This window comes from Salvelinus fontinalis, unplaced genomic scaffold (assembly GCF_029448725.1).
Source record: "Salvelinus fontinalis isolate EN_2023a unplaced genomic scaffold, ASM2944872v1 scaffold_0133, whole genome shotgun sequence".
Lineage (NCBI taxonomy): Eukaryota > Metazoa > Chordata > Actinopteri > Salmoniformes > Salmonidae > Salvelinus > Salvelinus fontinalis.
This window is the reverse complement of record NW_026600342.1, coordinates 144716-162527: the sequence shown is the minus strand read 5'-3', so window position 1 is coordinate 162527 and position 17812 is coordinate 144716. Positions and strand designations below refer to the sequence as shown.

Sequence of the window (17812 nt, the reverse complement as noted above, 5' to 3'; positions counted from 1 at the left end):
GTGGAAATAGCAACAGTGACACAGCAACAAATAGATATTAGACAACATCAGCACACTGTCAATTTCATTTGGAAATGGAAAAGCAAAACAACAACGGAGTGTTGCATCATGAGTCACAACCATGAAAGTAGTAGTACACCCACAGTAAAAAGGGTCCGCATCCCAAATGGCACCTATTCCCTATTTTAGTGCACTACTTTTAACCAGGGCCTGTATTGAATAGGGTGCCGTTTTTGGGACGTAGTCTTAGTCTCTACAGCCACTTCAATGAGTTGTCATAGCTGTCGCTCTCCTCATCCTCAGATGAGGTGAGGAGAGAAGGATCTTCAGACCAACATGCGGAGTCAGGGAAATATGCCATCTTTATTTATAAACAATGATGAAGATGGTGACACGAAACAAAACAAAACACTTTCAAAACTTACAAAATAACAAAACGATGTTGACGCAACCTGAACATAAACTTACATAGACAAACGTGAACTCACGAACAGGAACGTACATCGAAACAGACGAACAGCCAAACAGCTCCGAAAGTGAATATATCGAACACAACGACGAAAGACATCACAGGAGACACAGGAGACAATCACCCACCAACAAACAGTGAAAATGCCCTACCTAAATATGACTCTTGATTAGAGGAAAATGCAAACCACCTGCCTCTAATCAAGAGCCATACCAGGCAAACCGAAACCAACATAGAAACAGATAACATAGACTGCCCACCCAAAACACATGCCCTGACCATAAACACGTAAAAAACAACATAAAACAGGTCAGGACTGTTACATGAGTACCGCGCGTAAATGGAACGTTATTCCCCTTTTCTTTTATGCACGTTTCTCTGACCTTGAATTTAAGCATGACAACAGCATGCTATTTACCCGCCTATTCGTTCAGTGGGGATCAAAGAAATGAAGCTGTGGCGGAGGTGTGTCTACAGATACGACGTTTTCTGACCTTGATTTCATTCTCTCATAATTCCAACACCTTTACGCGAGAGGAATCGAGTGAATCTACCGATTCCAAGTGGAAAAAACATCGACTTTATTTTTTCCGCTAGAAATAACAGCATTCTCCACACCCTGTAATTTATAACTTGATAAGAACTATTGATAAGAGCTAGGTAAATGAGTAATCAATTTGGATAAGGGAATTGTAAATATAAATAACAATCTATTTTTACCTTATAATCGCTGGAGACAAATGTGAAACCAGCCATATGGCAGCAAACTGAATCATATCTTTCCCCACAGTAAAGTTTATGAAATGCTCTGCCATTATGCAGATTTTAAAAGGTACAGCCTTTTTCACCTTGCAGGGATGTGACTCTCTCGAATGGCTTGATTGTAGGCTACCCTGCCTTTCTATCATGTTACAGTTTAGCCACTATCAGTATCGACCGTCAGTAGGCCTAATAACCACACATATTAAACTGCTAATTTACTGTTAGTTCCCTTCAGTCGGTATAGTCTACATTATCATTCCATGTGATTACATTGTTTTGTTTTACCTTCATTTGCCTCCTCTGTTAAACGCCGTCACGACCATGTGGTTGTTGTTGAGTAACAGTTGATAATATTAAAAAAAGACATGTAGGCTAATTAAATCAGTTATGGAGCGGAGCGCAGACCGAGCCGTAACAGTTTGAACCTGACGCATGGCGCAATACTTGGCCGTGTCGTCACACAGTTAAATGGTTAGTGCAGGAAATAGACGAGGGTATATCCTACACTATTCTCCCAATTATAATATGTACACTAATCTTCCAACATGATCTCTTCATGGATTTTTTTATTTAACTAGGCAAGTCGGGAACAAATTCAATGACAGCCTAGGAACAGTGGGTTAACTGCCTTGTTCAGGGGCAGAATGACAGATTTTTTACCTTGTCAGCTCGGAGATTCAATCTAGCAACCTTTTGGTTACTGACCCAACACTAACCGCTAGGCTACCTGCCGCCCCTACACTCTAACCACTAGGCTATCTGCCATTGCAAATGTATCATTGCTAATGGTATAGTAAACAGAGAATAAACCAGGTACAGAACCATATCTCCCCATGTATCATACTGCTATAGTAAACAGAGAATAAACCAGGTACAGAACCATTTCTCCCCATGTATCATACTGCTATAGTAAACAGAGAATAAACCAGATACAGAACCATATCTCCCCATGTATCATACTGCTATAGTAAACAGAGAATAAACCAGGTACAGAACCATTTCTCCCCATGGATCATACTGCTATAGTAAACTGAGAATAAACCAGGTACAGAACCATTTCTCCCCATGGATCATACTGCTATAGTAAACAAACATTATGATAGCAAGACAGGAGGACACATTTCCTGCCTCTAGCTTTAGAAACAAGTATTTTCCCCAGGTCTCTCTACTTCCTCTCTCTCTCTACCTCCTCACTCTCTCTTCTCTCTCTCTACCTCCTCACTCTCTCTTCTCTCTCTCTACCTCCTCTCTCTCTCTGTCTCTCTCCTCTCTCTCTCTGTCTCTCTCCTCTCTCTCTCTGTCTCTCTCCTCTCTCTCTCTACCCCTCTCTCCTCTCTCTCTCTCTACTCCCTCTCTCTCTCGCTCTCTCTACTCTCTCTCTCTACCTCCTCTCTGTCTCTTCTCTCTCTCTACCTCCTCTCTGTCTCTTCTCTCTCTCTACCTCCTCTTTCTCTCTCTCTCTACCTCCTCTTTCTCTCTCTCTCTGTCTCTCTCTCTCTCTCTCTCTCTCTGTCTCTCTCCTCTCTCTCTCTCTCTCTCTCTCTGTCTCTCTCCTCTCTCTCTCTCTGTCTCTCCTCTCTCTCTCTCTCTCTCTCTCTCTCTCTCTCTCTCTCTCTCTCTCTCTCTCTCTCTCTCTCTCTCTCTCTACCTCCTCTGTCTCTCTCTCTCTCTCTCTACCTCCCCTCACTCTACCTCCTCTGTCTCTCTCTCTGTCTCTCTCTCTCTCTCTACCTCCCCTCTCTCTAACTCCTCTGTCTCTCTCTCTGTCTCTCTCTCTCTCTACCTCCTCTCTCTCTACCTCCTCTGTCTCTCTCTCTGTCTCTCTCTCTCTCTCCCTTCAGTTTACATGCAGCACATACCGTATCTTCCTCTTCCTCTCATGTAAAATACATCAAAGCCTTCTCTGAGATCCCTGAAGGTGTTTGAGGATCATCTCAGGTCAACCCAGTAGCAGCAGACCTTGAACTCTTTTGCCTAGCAGTCTGGGCCAAAGTTTCCTCTGTAGAGTAACAGCCTTCATCTCCCCACCCCTCAGTAGGAGTGTAAGGACTTCAGGGGTGTCCCAAATGGAGGGTGTCCCAAATGGCAACTCATTCCCTATATTGGGCATATAGTGCACTACTTAATAGTGCACTAGTCCTGATCAAACGTAGTGAACTATAAAGAGACTAGGGAGCCATTTGGGTTCTCAGACAGGGTTTTTTCGTGAAGGAGCTCGTGTATTTTATACAGTGGTGTGGATGGATTCCTACACAGAATCCTGGAAGACCCTAAAGTTAGACGGATATGTAACAGTCCTGACCTATTTATGTTAGTTTTTATGTGTTTTTGGTCAGGGCATGTGTTTTGGGTGGGCAGTCTATGTTACCTGTTTCTATGTTGGTTTCGGTTTGCCTGGTATGGCTCTTGATTAGAGGCAGGTGGTTTGCATTTTCCTCTAATCAAGAGTCATATTTAGGTAGGGCATTATCACTGTGTGTTTGTGGGTGATTGTCTCCTGTGATGTCTTCGTCGTTGTCGATGTGTTTCACTTACGGGACTGTTTGGCTGTTCGTGTGTTTCGATGTAACGTTCCTGTCCGTGAGTTTACGTTTGTTATGTGAGTTTATGTTCAGGTTCCGTTCTACGTCGTTTGTTATTTTGTAAGTTTTGAAAGTGTTTGTTTTCGTTGTCATCGGTGTTCGTTATAAAATAAAGATGGCATATTTCCCAGACTCCGCATTTTGGTCAGAAGATCCTTCTCTCCTCACCTCATCTGAGGATGAGGAAAGCGACAGCTATGACAGAATCACCCACCAAAATACAGAGACCAAGCGGTATGGGAAAAATGCTCGACGGAGCAACAAGGACTTTTGGACTTGGGAGGAGATCCTGTCTGGTAGAGGACCCTGGGCGCAAACTGGAGGAAATCGCTGCTCTCGTGAGAAGAGTGAGGCAGCCACAGCCCAGGAGCGCTGGTATGAGGAGGCAGCTAGGAGACGTGGATGGAAGCCGGAGATTCAAGCTCGTAACCGGAATTATGAGGGGACACGTCTTGCACGGAAGCCCGAAAAGCCCGTGAGTAACTCCCAAAAATTTCTTGGGGGGGGGGCTAAGGGGTTGTGGGCCAAGGGCAGGTAGGAGACCTGCGCCCACTTCCCAGGCTAACCGTGGAGAGCGGGAGTACGGGCAGACACCGTGTTACGCAGTAGAGCGCACGGTGTCTCCTGTACGTGTGCATAGCCCAGTGCGGGTTATTCCACCTCCCCGCACTGGTAGGGCTAGATTGGGCATTGAGCCAGGTGTCATGAGGCCGGCTCAACGCGTCTGGTCTCCAGTGCGTCTCCTCGGGCCGGCATACATGGCACCTGCCTTACGCATGGTTTCCCCGGTTCGCCTGCATAGCCCAGTGCGGGCTATTCCACCTCGCCGCACTGGCAGGGCGACCGGGAGCATTCAACCAGGTAAGGTTGGGCAGGCTCAATGCTCAAGAGAGCCAGTACGCCTGCACGGTCCGGTATTTCCGGCGCCACCTCCCCGCCCCAGCCTAGTACCTACAGTGCCTATATTACGCACTAGGCTACCAGTGCATTTCCAGAGCCCTGTTCCTCCTCCACGCACTCTCCTTATAGTGCGTGTATCCAGTTCGGTGCCTCCAGTTCCGGCCCCACGCACTAAGCCACCTGTGCGTCTCCCAAGTCCTGTACACACTGTCACTTCTCCCCGTACTAGTCCTGAGGTGCGTGCCCTCAGCCAGGTGCCACCAGTGCCGGTACCACGCACCAGGTATAGAGTACGCTTTGAGAGTTCAGTGTGCCCTGTCTCTGCTCCCCGCACTAGTAGGAAGGTGCTTATCATTAGCACGGTGCCTCCAGTTCCGGCACCACGCACCAGGTCTACAGTGCGCCATATCCGGCCAGAGCCATCCGTCTCCCCAGCGCCATCTGAGCCATCCGTCTCCCCAGCGCCATCTGAGCCATCCGTCTCCCCAGCGCCATCTGAGCCATCTGTCTTCCCAGCGCCATCTGAGCCATCCGTCTTCCCAGCGCCATCTGAGCCATCCGTCTGCCAGGAGCCTGCAAAGCCGCCCGTCTGCCATGAGCCTGCAAAGCCGCCCGTCTGCCATGAGCCTACAGAGCCGTCAGCCAGACAGGAGCCGCTAGAGCCATCAGCCAGACAGGAGCCGCTAGAGCCGTCAGCCAGACAGGATCTGCCAGAGCCGCCAACCAGACAGGATCTGCCAGAGCCGCCAACCAGACAGGATCTGCCAGAGCCGCCAACCAGACAGGATCTGCCAGAGCCGCCAACCAGACAGGATCTGCCAGAGCCGTCAGTGAGCCATGAGCAGCCAGAGCCGTCAGTGAGCCATGAGCAGCCAGAGCCGTCAGTGAGCCATGAGCAGCCAGAGCCGTCAGAGAGCCATGAGCAGCCAGAGCCGTCAAAGAGCCATGAGCAGCCAGAGCCGTCAGAGAGCCATGAGCAGCCAGAGCCGTCAGAGCGCCATGAGCGTCGAGAGCCGTCAGCCTGCCATGAGCGTCGAGAGCCGTCAGCCTGCCATGAGCGTCGAGAGCCGTCAGCCTGCCATGAGCGTCGAGAGCCGTCAGCCTGCCATGAGCGTCGAGAGCCGTCAGCCTGCCATGAGCGTCGAGAGCCGTCAGCCTGCCATGAGCGTCGAGAGCCGTCAGCCTGCCATGAGCGTAGAGAGCCGTCAGTCTGCCATGAGCGTCGAGAGCCGTCAGCCAGCATGGACCTGCCAGAGCCGTCCAAACAGGACCTGCCAGAGTCCTTCAGCCGGGATCTGCCCCTTGTCCCGGTGTTGCCCCTTGTCCCGGTGCTGCCCCTTGTCCCGGTGCTGCCCCTTGTCCCGGTGCTGCCCCTTGTCCCGGTGCTGCCCCTTGTCCCGGTGCTGCCCCTTGTCCCGGTGCTGCCCCTTGTCCCGGTGCTGCCCCTTGTCCCGGTGCTGCCCCTTGTCCCGGTGCTGCCCCTTGTCCCGGTGCTGCCCCTTGTCCCGGTGCTGCCCCTTATTCCAGTGATGGTCCTTATCCTGGTGCTGCCCCTTGTTTTTGTGCTGCCCCTTGTCCCGGTGCTACCCCTTGTCCCGGTGCTGCCCCTTGTTCCGGTGCTAGCTGATTATTTAGGGGAAGGTAATGTTTGGGTGGTCAGTGGTAGGGGTAGACAGAAGAGGGGAGTGACTATGGTGGTATGGGGACAGCGTCCGGAACCGGAACCACCACCGTGGTCAACTGCCCACCCGGACCCTCCCCTGGACTTTGTGCTGGTGCGCCCGGCGTTCGCACCTTGGGGGGGGGGTACTGTAACAGTCCTGACCTATTTATGTTAGTTTTTATGTGTTTTTGGTCAGGGCATGTGTTTTGGGTGGGCAGTCTATGTTACCTGTTTCTATGTTGGTTTCGGTTTGCCTGGTATGGCTCTTGATTAGAGGCAGGTGGTTTGCATTTTCCTCTAATCAAGAGTCATATTTAGGTAGGGCATTATCACTGTGTGTTTGTGGGTGATTGTCTCCTGTGATGTCTTCGTCGTTGTCGATGTGTTTCACTTACGGGACTGTTTGGCTGTTCGTGTGTTTCGATGTAACGTTCCTGTCCGTGAGTTTACGTTTGTTATGTGAGTTTATGTTCAGGTTCCGTTCTACGTCGTTTGTTATTTTGTAAGTTTTGAAAGTGTTTGTTTTCGTTGTCATCGGTGTTCGTTATAAAATAAAGATGGCATATTTCCCAGACTCCGCATTTTGGTCAGAAGATCCTTCTCTCCTCACCTCATCTGAGGATGAGGAAAGCGACAGCTATGACAGGATATGAAGGTTTCTGCACAGTAACAGAAGTCCTGTTTTGGAGGTCAGATGTTACGTCTTCCATTTTAGGGAATTCTGCTTGACGACGAGGCTACTCATTGGTCAATAGATTTTCTCTGAATTCCAATGAAATTGACTTGTTACGTCTTCCATTTTTGGGAATTCTGGGTAGCGACGAGGCTACTCATTGGTCAATAGATTTTCTCTGAATTCCTATGAAATTGACTTGTTACGTCTTCCATTTTAGGGAATTCTGGGTAGCGACGAGGCTACTCATTGGTCAATAGATTTTCTCTGAATTTCTATGAAATTGACTTGTTACGTCTTCCATTTTAGGGAATTCTGGGTAGCGACGAGGCTACTCATTGGTCAATAGTCAAAGTGTGCATCTTTTGGTGCAATAACGTAAGCCTGTGTTAGTGACCAGATCTAATAAGCAAAAGTAGAAATATAAAATCCAAATGGTAGGCTATATCAAGCCTATTCAAATATTAATCTAGCCTATTAAAATACAGTCTCAAGTCAAAGTCGAGTACCGAGTCTTGAGGATCCAAGTCTCAAGTTATTTTATTTTCTCTCAAGTCAAGTCATCAAATTTGTGACTTGACTCAGACTCGAGTCAAAGTCGTGTGACTCAATTCCACAACTCGGCATATAAGTGTATGTAAATTCTGAGAGTTTAACTACAGAGACTGAGGTGATTGTACTGAGTGTGGGAGAGAGGTCCTTAGCAGAACACTTTTAACTTAAAACACACACACAACCATTTAGATAGACCACAACAGAAGCAATTACATACTCTAAGAAAGTAAACGAACCGTAGTAATATGACTGTTTACTTGCATGCTGAAAAATAGATGACATTTGTATTTGTATTTATTATGGATCCCCATTAGCTGCTGCTTACTCTTCCTCGGGTCCAGCAAAATTAAGGCAGTTTATACAATTTTTAAAACATTACAATACATTCACGGATTTCACAACACACTGTGTGTCCTCAGGCCACCACCACTCCACCACTACCACATATCTACAGTACTAAATCCATGTGTGTGTGTGTGTGTGTGTGTGTGTGTGTGTGTGTGTGTGTGTGTGTGTGTGTGTGTGTGTCAATGTTTGGGTTGCTTCACAGTCCCTGCTATTTCATAAGATATTTTTTTTAAATCAGTTTTTTTAAGTCTAATTTTACTGCTTGCGTCAGTTACTTGATGTGGAATAGAGTTCTATGTAGTCATGGCTCTGTTTAATACTGTGCGCCTCCCATAGTCTGTTCTGGACTTGGGGACTGTGAAGAGACCTCTGAAGGCATGTCTTGTGGGGTATGCATAGGTGTCCAAGCTGTGTGCCAGTTGTTTACCCAACAGCAACAAAGTAAGAATAGAATTTGCAGTATGTTGTACAGGTTAAGTAATGGAGTGTCTGCTGGTTAAGTAATGGAGTGTGTACTGATTTAGTAACGGCACAGACAGACAGTCATTTAGCAGAATAAATAACAGCTGGTGCGCAATGTTTAATATTAAAGTTTTGTGGTATAGAGTACCTCGTGATAAGCTGTAGACCACACTATCTACCTATTAAAGTTTTGTGGTATAGAGTACCTCGTGATAAGCTGTAGACCACACTATCTACCTATTAAAGTTTTGTGGTATAGAGTACCTCGTGATAAGCTGTAGACCACACTATCTACCTGTTAAAGTTTTGTGGTATAGAGTACCTCGTGATAAGCTGTAGACCACACTATCTACCTGTTAAAGTTTTGTGGTATAGAGTACCTCGTGATAAGCTGTAGACCACACTATCTACCTGTTAAAGTTTTGTGGTATAGAGTACCTCGTGATAAGCTGTAGACCACACTATCTACCTATTAAAGTTTTGTGGTATAGAGTACCTCGTGATAAGCTGTAGACCACACTATCTACCTATTAAAGTTTTGTGGTATAGAGTACCTCGTGATAAGCTGTAGACCACACTATCTACCTATTAAAGTTTTGTGGTATAGAGTACCTCGTGATAAGCTGTAGACCACACTATCTACCTATTAAAGTTTTGTGGTATAGAGTACCTCGTGATAAGCTGTAGACCACACTATCTACCTATTAAAGTTTTGTGGTATAGAGTACCTCGTGATAAGCTGTAGACCACACTATCTACCTATTAAAGTTTTGTGGTATAGAGTACCTCGTGATAAGCTGTAGACCACACTATCTACCTATTAAAGTTTTGTGGTATAGAGTACCTCGTGATAAGCTGTAGACCACACTATCTACCTATTAAAGTTTTGTGGTATAGAGTACCTCGTGATAAGCTGTAGACCACACTATCTACCTATTAAAGTTTTGTGGTATAGAGTACCTCGTGATAAGCTGTAGACCACACTATCTACCTATTAAAGTTTTGTGGTATAGAGTACCTCGTGATAAGCTGTAGACCACACTATCTACCTATTAAAGTTTTGTGGTATAGAGTACCTCGTGATAAGCTGTAGACCACACTATCTACCTATTAAAGTTTTGTGGTATAGAGTACCTCGTGATAAGCTGTAGACCACACTATCTACCTATTAAAGTTTTGTGGTATAGAGTACCTCGTGATAAGCTGTAGACCACACTATCTACCTATTAAAGTTTTGTGGTATAGAGTACCTCGTGATAAGCTGTAGACCACACTATCTACCTATTAAAGTTTTGTGGTATAGAGTACCTCGTGATAAGCTGTAGACCACACTATCTACCTATTAAAGTTTTGTGGTATAGAGTACCTCGTGATAAGCTGTAGACCACACTATCTACCTAGAGAGTTTTCATCGATTTTATTCGTAGCCTTCTATTTACCACCACAAAACGATGCTGCCACAAAAAGACCGCACTCAATGAGCTCTATAAGGCCATAAGCAAACAAGAAAATGCTCATCCAGAGGCAGCACTCCTAGTGGCCGGAGACTTTAATGCAGGCAAACTTAAATCCGTTTTACCTCATTTCTATCAGCATGTCTATCAGCATGAAATAGCTGGTGCTCTCAGTGTTTCTTTCCCAGAGGGGGAAAAAAGTGGTCAGATGACGTGGATGGTTTAGGACGGTTTTACTAGCACAGAGTGGAATATGTTCCACCTCAGTCACCGGCTTCATCAATAAGTGCCCTGACGACTTAGTCCCCACAGTGACCGTACGTACATATACCAACCAGAAGCCATGGATTACAGGCAACATCTGCACCGAACTAAAAGCTGAAGCTGCCGCTTTCAAGGAGAGGGACACTAATCCAGACGCTTATAAGAAATCCCGCTATGCCCTCAGATGAACCATCAAACAGGCAATACGTCAATACAGGACTCAGATTGAATCCTACCACACTTGCTCTGATGCTCGTCTGATGTGGCAGGATTTGCAAGCTATTTCGGACTACAAAAGCTTCCCAGTGACGTGAGCCTACCAAATGAGCTAAATGCCTTTTATGCTCGATTCGAGGAAAGAAACACTGAAGCGTTCATGAGAGCACCAGCTATTTCGGACGACTGTGTGATCATGCTCTCCGATGTGAGCAAGACCTTTAAACAGGTCGACATTCACAAGGCCGTGGGGCCCGACGGATTATCAGGACATGTACTCAAAGCATGCGTGAACCAACTGGCAAGTGTCTTTTCAAACTCTCCCTGACCGAGTCTGTAATACCTACGTGTTTCAAGTAGACAACCATAGATCCTGTGCCCAAGGAAGCGAAGGTAACCTGCCTAAATGACTACTGCCCCATTGCACTCACGTCTGTAGCCATGAAGTGCTTTGAAAGGCTGGTCATGGCTCACATCAACACCATCATCCCAGAAATCCTAGACCAACTCCAATTTGCATACCACCCCAACAGATTCACAGATGACGCAATCTCAATCGCACTCCACACTGCCCTTTCTCACCAGGATAAAAGGAACACCTATGTGAGAATGCTGTTCATTGACTACAGCTCAACGTTCAACACAATAGTGGTCACAAAGCTCATCACTAAGCTAAGGACCCTGGGCCTGAACACCTCCCTCTACTCTGGATCCTGTACTTCCTGACGGGCCGCCCCCAGGTGGTAAGGGTAGGCAACAACACATCTGCCATGCTGATCCTCAACACTGAGGCCCCTCAGAAGTGTGTACTTAGTCCCCTCGTGTACTCCCTGTTCACCCAATACTGCGTGGCAAAGCACGACTCCAAAACCATCATTAGGTTTGCTGACGATACAACAGTGGTAGGCCTGATCACTGACAACGATGAGACGGCCTATAGGGAGGAGGTCTGTGAACTGACAGTGTGGTGCCAGGACAACAACCTCTCCCTCAATGTGAGCAAGACAAAGGAGCTGATGATGGACAACATGAAAAGGCGGTCTGAACAGGACCCCATTAACATCGACGTGGCTGTAGTGGAGCAGGTTGAGAGTTTCAAGTTCCTTTGGTGTGCACATCACCAATGAACTATCATGGTCCAAACACATCAAAACAGTTGTGAAGAGGGCACGACAACACCTTTTCAGGAGACTGAAAAGATTTGGCATGGGTCCCCAGATCCTCAAAAAGTAATATAGCTGCACCATCGAGAACATCCTGACCGGTTGCATCACCACCTGGTTTGGCAACTGCTCGGCATCTGACCGTAAGGCTCTACAGAGGGTAGTACGTACGGCCCAGTACAACATTGGGACCAAGCTTCCTGCTATCCAGGACCTATATATTAGGCATTGTCAGATGAAGGCCAAAAAAATTGTCAAAGACTCCAGTTACCCAAGTCATAGACTGTTCTCTCTGCTACCGCACAGCAACCGGTACCAGAGCGCCAAGTCTAGGTCCAAAAGGCTCCGTAACAGCTTCTACCCCCAAGCCGTAAGACTGCTAAACTTACTTTAGTTTATTTAGTAAATATTTTCTTATATCTATTTCTTGAACTGCATTGTTGGTTCAGGGTTCGTAAGTAACTATTTCATGGTAAGGTAAACAACTGTTGTATTCGGACATATGTGATGAATTTTTTTAAATGTTACTTTATTTGAATTAAAGTGTCCCTGTTTAGGTACATCACCAAGGGAGTGATACTGAGAAGAGACAGACACAACTGTGTATGGCTGCCTAACTTCTGGTATTGTGCTGTGACTAGTTAGAAATGAGCAATTGGATTCAAATGTCAAAAAGCATTTCTTATAATGGGACCTGATGTGAATAAAGACGTGCCATTGCAAACCGAGGGGAAAAGGCCACTTCCTCACTATGACTGTAACATGGACCTTCAATGTACCAACGTCTGCATAACTTACTTGCTTACACGCTCCATACCAGGTGGTGTCAGAGGAAGGCTCTAAAAAGTGTCAAAGACTCCAGCCTACCTAGTCATAGAATTTTCCCTTTGCTACAGCACGGCAAGCGGTACAGGAGCGCCCAAGTCTAGGTCCAAGAGGCTTCTAAATAGCTTCTACCCCCAAGCCATAAGACTCCTGAACATCTTATCAAATGGCTACCCCAGACTATCCCCCCCCCCCCCCCTTCTACACTGCTGCTATTGTCTGTTACTATCTATGCATAGCTACTTTAATAACTCTACCTACATGTACATATTATCTCAATTACCTCAACTAACCGGTACCCTCGCACATTGACTCTGTACCGGTACCCCATGTATATAGCCTCTCAATTGTTATTTTACAGCTGCTCTTTAATTATTTATTATTTTTATTTGTCACTTTTTGATGTATTTTGTTAAAACTGCATTGTTGGTTAAGGGCTTGTAAGTAAGCATTTCAGTGTCAGGTTGTTGTGTTCGGCACATGTGATGAATAAAATGTGATTTGATTTGATTCTGTCGATTCAACTCCACCCTCAACTTCTTAAGGAGTGGGACAACTTCCGATCAAACTGGAGGGCCCGCAATTCAAATAAATAATCATAAATATTATGGATTTTAAACATTTAGGTACAGATAAGTGTCTTATGTCGACTGAAAGCTTAAATTCTTGTTAATCTAACTGGACTGTCCGATTCACAGTAGCTATTACAGCGAAAACATTCCATGTGATTGTTTGAGGACGGCGCCCCACATCAAAATATTTTTCCACCGGCACAGGTTTCATACATTCACATATAACGATTAAATATTCACTTACTTTTTGAAAATGTTCATCTGATTTGTCATCCAAAGGGTCCCAGCTATAACATGTAGTGTTGTTTTGTTAGGTAAAATCCTTTTTTATATCCCAAAAAGTCAGTTTAGTTGGCGGTATCGATTTGAGTAATCCATTCGTTCAACTTGCCTAGAAAGGAGTCCGAAAATCTACCCCTAAACTTTGTTTCAACAAGTCAAAATACATTTATATTTACTCCTCAGATACCCTAAAATGTAATCAAACTATAATATTTATTTCGGAAAGAAGTATGCTCAATAGGAAACCGATTTTAGCAGGGGAGTAATGTATTCATGGCGCGCGCAAACACGGATTTCCAAGACTGTCCTTCTACTAAAACTGATATTTCTTATTAGTCTTTGAAGTTACAGGCCTGAAACCTTGAACATAGACTGCTGACACCCTGTGGAAGCCATATGAATTGCATCCAGGGAGCTAATTTTCAATATGACCTTTCTGTTGCATTTCTAAGAGGATGGTCTCTCAACAAAAAATACAATTCTGGTTAGTTTTTCTTTGGATTTTCTCCTACTATATCTACTGTGTTATATTCTCCTACATTATAGTCTACAACAGGACTTCTGTTACTGTGCAGAAGCCTTCACATGAGATACATTGGTCTTTATGAAATGCCATTTGGGGCACACAGTAGACATTTATACACAAGAGACACAGTAGACATTTATATACAAGAGACACAGTAGACCTTTATATACAAGAGACACATTAGACATGTTTATACAAGAGACACAGTACACATTTAAACACAAGAGACACATTAGACATGTTTATACAAGAGACACAGTACACATTTATACACAAGAGACACAGTACACATTTAAACACAAGGATAAGCGGTGAGAGAAATGAGGGAAATGAGGGCCGACAATGTTTTAGATAAGATAATAGATAATATTTCCACTATAAAGAGACACTAGTCTAGGAGGAATATAACCAATCATTAAAACTTAATGGAAAGCGTTATTAACGATGCCAGTTCAAGGTCTGCCCTACTGAATAGAGCAGAGGGACATACCTCTTGTGACGAGGACACACACACAGGTGTGTGTCTGTGCGTTTGTGTGTGTGTGCATGTGATCCTGTTTTGGCTGCTTTTTAATTAAGGGGAAGGTTACCATGGTGAGCCCAATTGAGGTGTATGTATAGAGGAGAGAAGAGGAGAGGGGGGAGATAGCGAGAGGGTGAGAGAGAGAGGGAGAGAGAGAGTGTTAACCAAAAGTGTTATTCGGCTGTCCCCATAGGAAACCCTTTGAAGAACCCTGTTCGGTTTCAGGTAGAACACTTTTGGTTCTATATGGAACACAGAAGAGTTCTACCTGGAACCAAAAAGAGTTATACGTGGAACCAAAAAGAGTTCTACCTGGAACCAAAAAGAGTTCTACCTGGAACCAAAAAGAGTTCTACCTGGAACCAAAAAGAGTTCTACCTGGAACTAAAAGGAGTTCAACATGGAACCAAAAAGAGTTCTACCTGGAACTAAAAGGAGTTCAACATGGAACCAAAAATAGTTCTACCTGGAACCAAAAAGAGTTCTACCTGGAACTAAAAGGAGTTCAACATGGAACTAAAAGGAGTTCTACCTGGAACCAAAAAGAGTTCTACCTGGAACCAAAAAGAGTTCAACATGGAACCAAAAAGAGTTCTACCTGGAACCAAAAAGAGTTCTACCTGGAACCAAAAAGAGTTCTACCTGGAACCAAAAAGAGTTCTACCTGGAACCAAAAAGAGTTCTACCTGGAACCAAAAAGAGTTCTACCTGGAACCAAAAAGAGTTCTACCTGGAACCAAAAAGAGTTCTACCTGGAGCCAAAAAGAGTTCTACCTGGAACCAAAAGGAGTTCAACATGGAACCAAAAAGAGTTCAACATGGAACCAAAAAGAGTTCTACCTGGAACCAAAAAGAGTTCTACCTGGAACCAAAAAGAGTTCTACCTGGAACCAAAAAGGTTTCAGTAACTTTGAAGAAAGACTTGGTTCATTTGTTGTCTTCTTGTTAACTCTCAATCAGCCCTCTGTTTAGTCCTCAATAAAGAGAACGTTATTGCTGTGTCCCAAATGGCACCCTATTCCCTATAGGGCACTATGTAGGGAATAGGGTGCCATTTGGGATGCCTGAGAATCCTGACTTTATTTAATGTGCTGTTCCCTTCACGGAGGGTTAGCCAAATTAGGTATTGTTTTAAATGCTGTTCCCTCCTCGAAGGTCTAGCCAAATTAGGTATTGTTTTAAATGCTGTTCCCTTCACGGAGGGTTAGCCAAATTAGGTATTGTTTTAAATGCTGTTCCCTTCACGGAGGGTTAGCCAAATTAGGTATTGTTTTAAATGCTGTTCCCTTCACGGAGGGTTAGCCAAATTAGGTATTGTTTTAAATGCTGTTCCCTCAACGAAGGTCTAGCCAAATTAGGTATTGTTTTAAATGCTGTTCCCTCAACGAAGGTCTAGCCAAATTAGGTATTGTTTTAAATGCTGTTCCCTCCTCGAAGGGTCAGCCAAATTATGTATTGTTTTAAATGCTGTTCCCTTCACTGAGAGTTAGCCAAATTAGCTCTTGTATTTAAATGCTGTTCCCTCCACAGAGGGTTAGCCAAATTAGCTCTCGTTTTAAGAATAACGATGCGTTCTCCTCTCTCTCTCTTCCCTCTTAGTCTGATCTAAGTCAAGTACCGGAGTGGGAATTCCATGTAGGCCTTGTATACCCACTATTAAATTATAGAAAAGGCAACACTCCACAGCAAAGGCACAGTGAAATATCCCTGTATAGAGGAGGTGATTTGGTGAAACGCGTCGGCATGATGGGTAACCGTGTCTTAGACATGAAGATTTGTTTTAGCTTCCCAGGCAGTCATATTTGATTCAAGTCAATAAAATTGTTCTTATTAATGTTATCCAGGAGTAAGCACTGTAATCCGGCTTGAAGAACCAACCCACCGCCTTTGGTACAAAACAATAACAAGTATTTACATTCTGTCTGTTGCACGATGTTTTCCTTCTCAGATCGAAGTGCAACCTGAACGCTACTCTTATAGAAGATCGTTTGTGTTCAATGACTTATCTGGCTATGAATAAAGGTGAAGTAAATCTGATTGTGTGTTTTCCCTCCTCAGATGTAAGTGTAACCTGCACTCCAACAGCTGTGTGTTTGACAAGGACAAGGGGAAGCTGGGATGTGAGTGTGAACACAACACAACAGGACCGGACTGCGGTCGCTGTAAGAGACACTACCACGGACGACCCTGGAGTGTCGGGTCCTACCTGCCCATTCCCAGAGGAACTGCTAACATCTGTGAGTAGACTAAGTCTCTATATATCTAAAAAAACAATTGTGGTAAAAGTTTCAACAGAATCTAATCAAGAATAAAAGAATGATATATGAGGCATGTGGGCTTTTCGTCAATCTTGGAGGAGATTTCTGTCTGATCTGTCAGATCCCAGGTCTAGGCCAGGGGCTCATTTCCTTAATATATCTAATATATCTAAATATATCTAACCCCAGGCTAACACCAGGCTAACACCAGGCTAACACCAGGCTAACACCAGGAAAGCTAACTCTAGGGAAGCTAGAAGAGGAATAAGGTGCTATAATCAGCCCAACACTGAGGGATAATGTGCTATATCCAGCCCAACACTGAAGGATAAGGATAAGGTACTATATCCAGCCCAACACTGAAGGATAAGGTGTTATAGCCAGCCCAACACTGAGGGATAAGGTGATATAGCCAGCCCAACATTGCGGGATAAGGTGATATAGCCAGCCCAACACTGAGGGATAAGGTGATATAGCCAGCCCAACACTGCGGGATAAGGTGATATATCCAGCCCAACACTGAAGGATAAGGTGCTATATCCAGCACTAAGGAATAAGGTGCTATTATCAGCCCAACACTGATGTTGACTGATTATAGAACATTAACCCCCAGTGTTGGGCCGATTATAAAACCTTATCCCCCAGTGTTGGGATGATTATAGAACCTTGGCCCTCAGTGTTGGGCTGATTATAGAACCTTATCCCTCAGTGGTGGGCTGATTATAGAACCTTATCCCTCAGTGTAAAAAAATAACCTGCCTAGGGACTGCGGTTGAAAATTAGCCAGCTGGCTAAAACCGGCACGTTTACTGAAACATTGATTAATGTGCACTGTCCCTGTAAAAATAAAAATAAACTCAACTCAAACTCAACACTGATGAATGAGTAAGGTGCTATAATCTGCCGAGGGATGAAGTATTATAGCCAGACCAACACTGAGGGATAAAGTATTATAGCCAGACCAACACTGAGGGATAAAGTATTATAGCCAGACCAACACTGAGGGATAAAGTATTCTAGCCAGACCAACACTGAGGGACGAAGTATTATAGCCAGACCACCACTGAGGGATGAAGTATTATAGCCAGGCCAACACTGAGGGATAAAGTATTATAGCCAGACCAACACTGAGGGATGACGTATTCTAGCCGGACCAACACTGAGGGATGACGTATTCTAGCCGGACCAACACTGCGGGATAAAGTATTATAGCCAGATCAACACTGAGGGATAAAGTATTATAGCCAGACCAACACTGAGGGATGAAGTATTATAGCCAGATCAACACTGAGGGTCTAACGTGTGTGCATGTTAT

At 44.8% G+C, this 17812-nt stretch overlaps 1 protein-coding gene across 2 annotated transcripts in view; it reads left to right on the top strand.

The window, feature by feature from the left end:
* Positions 1 to 17812, top strand: part of LOC129843419 (netrin-G1-like) — a 192747-nt gene that overhangs the window by 113683 nt on the left and 61252 nt on the right. For both annotated transcript variants that reach the window (XM_055912128.1, XM_055912127.1), the window contains exon 3: positions 16298 to 16476. In XM_055912128.1, the coding sequence (XP_055768103.1) occupies positions 16298 to 16476 (179 nt within the window). The remainder of the gene's footprint in view (positions 1 to 16297; positions 16477 to 17812) is intronic.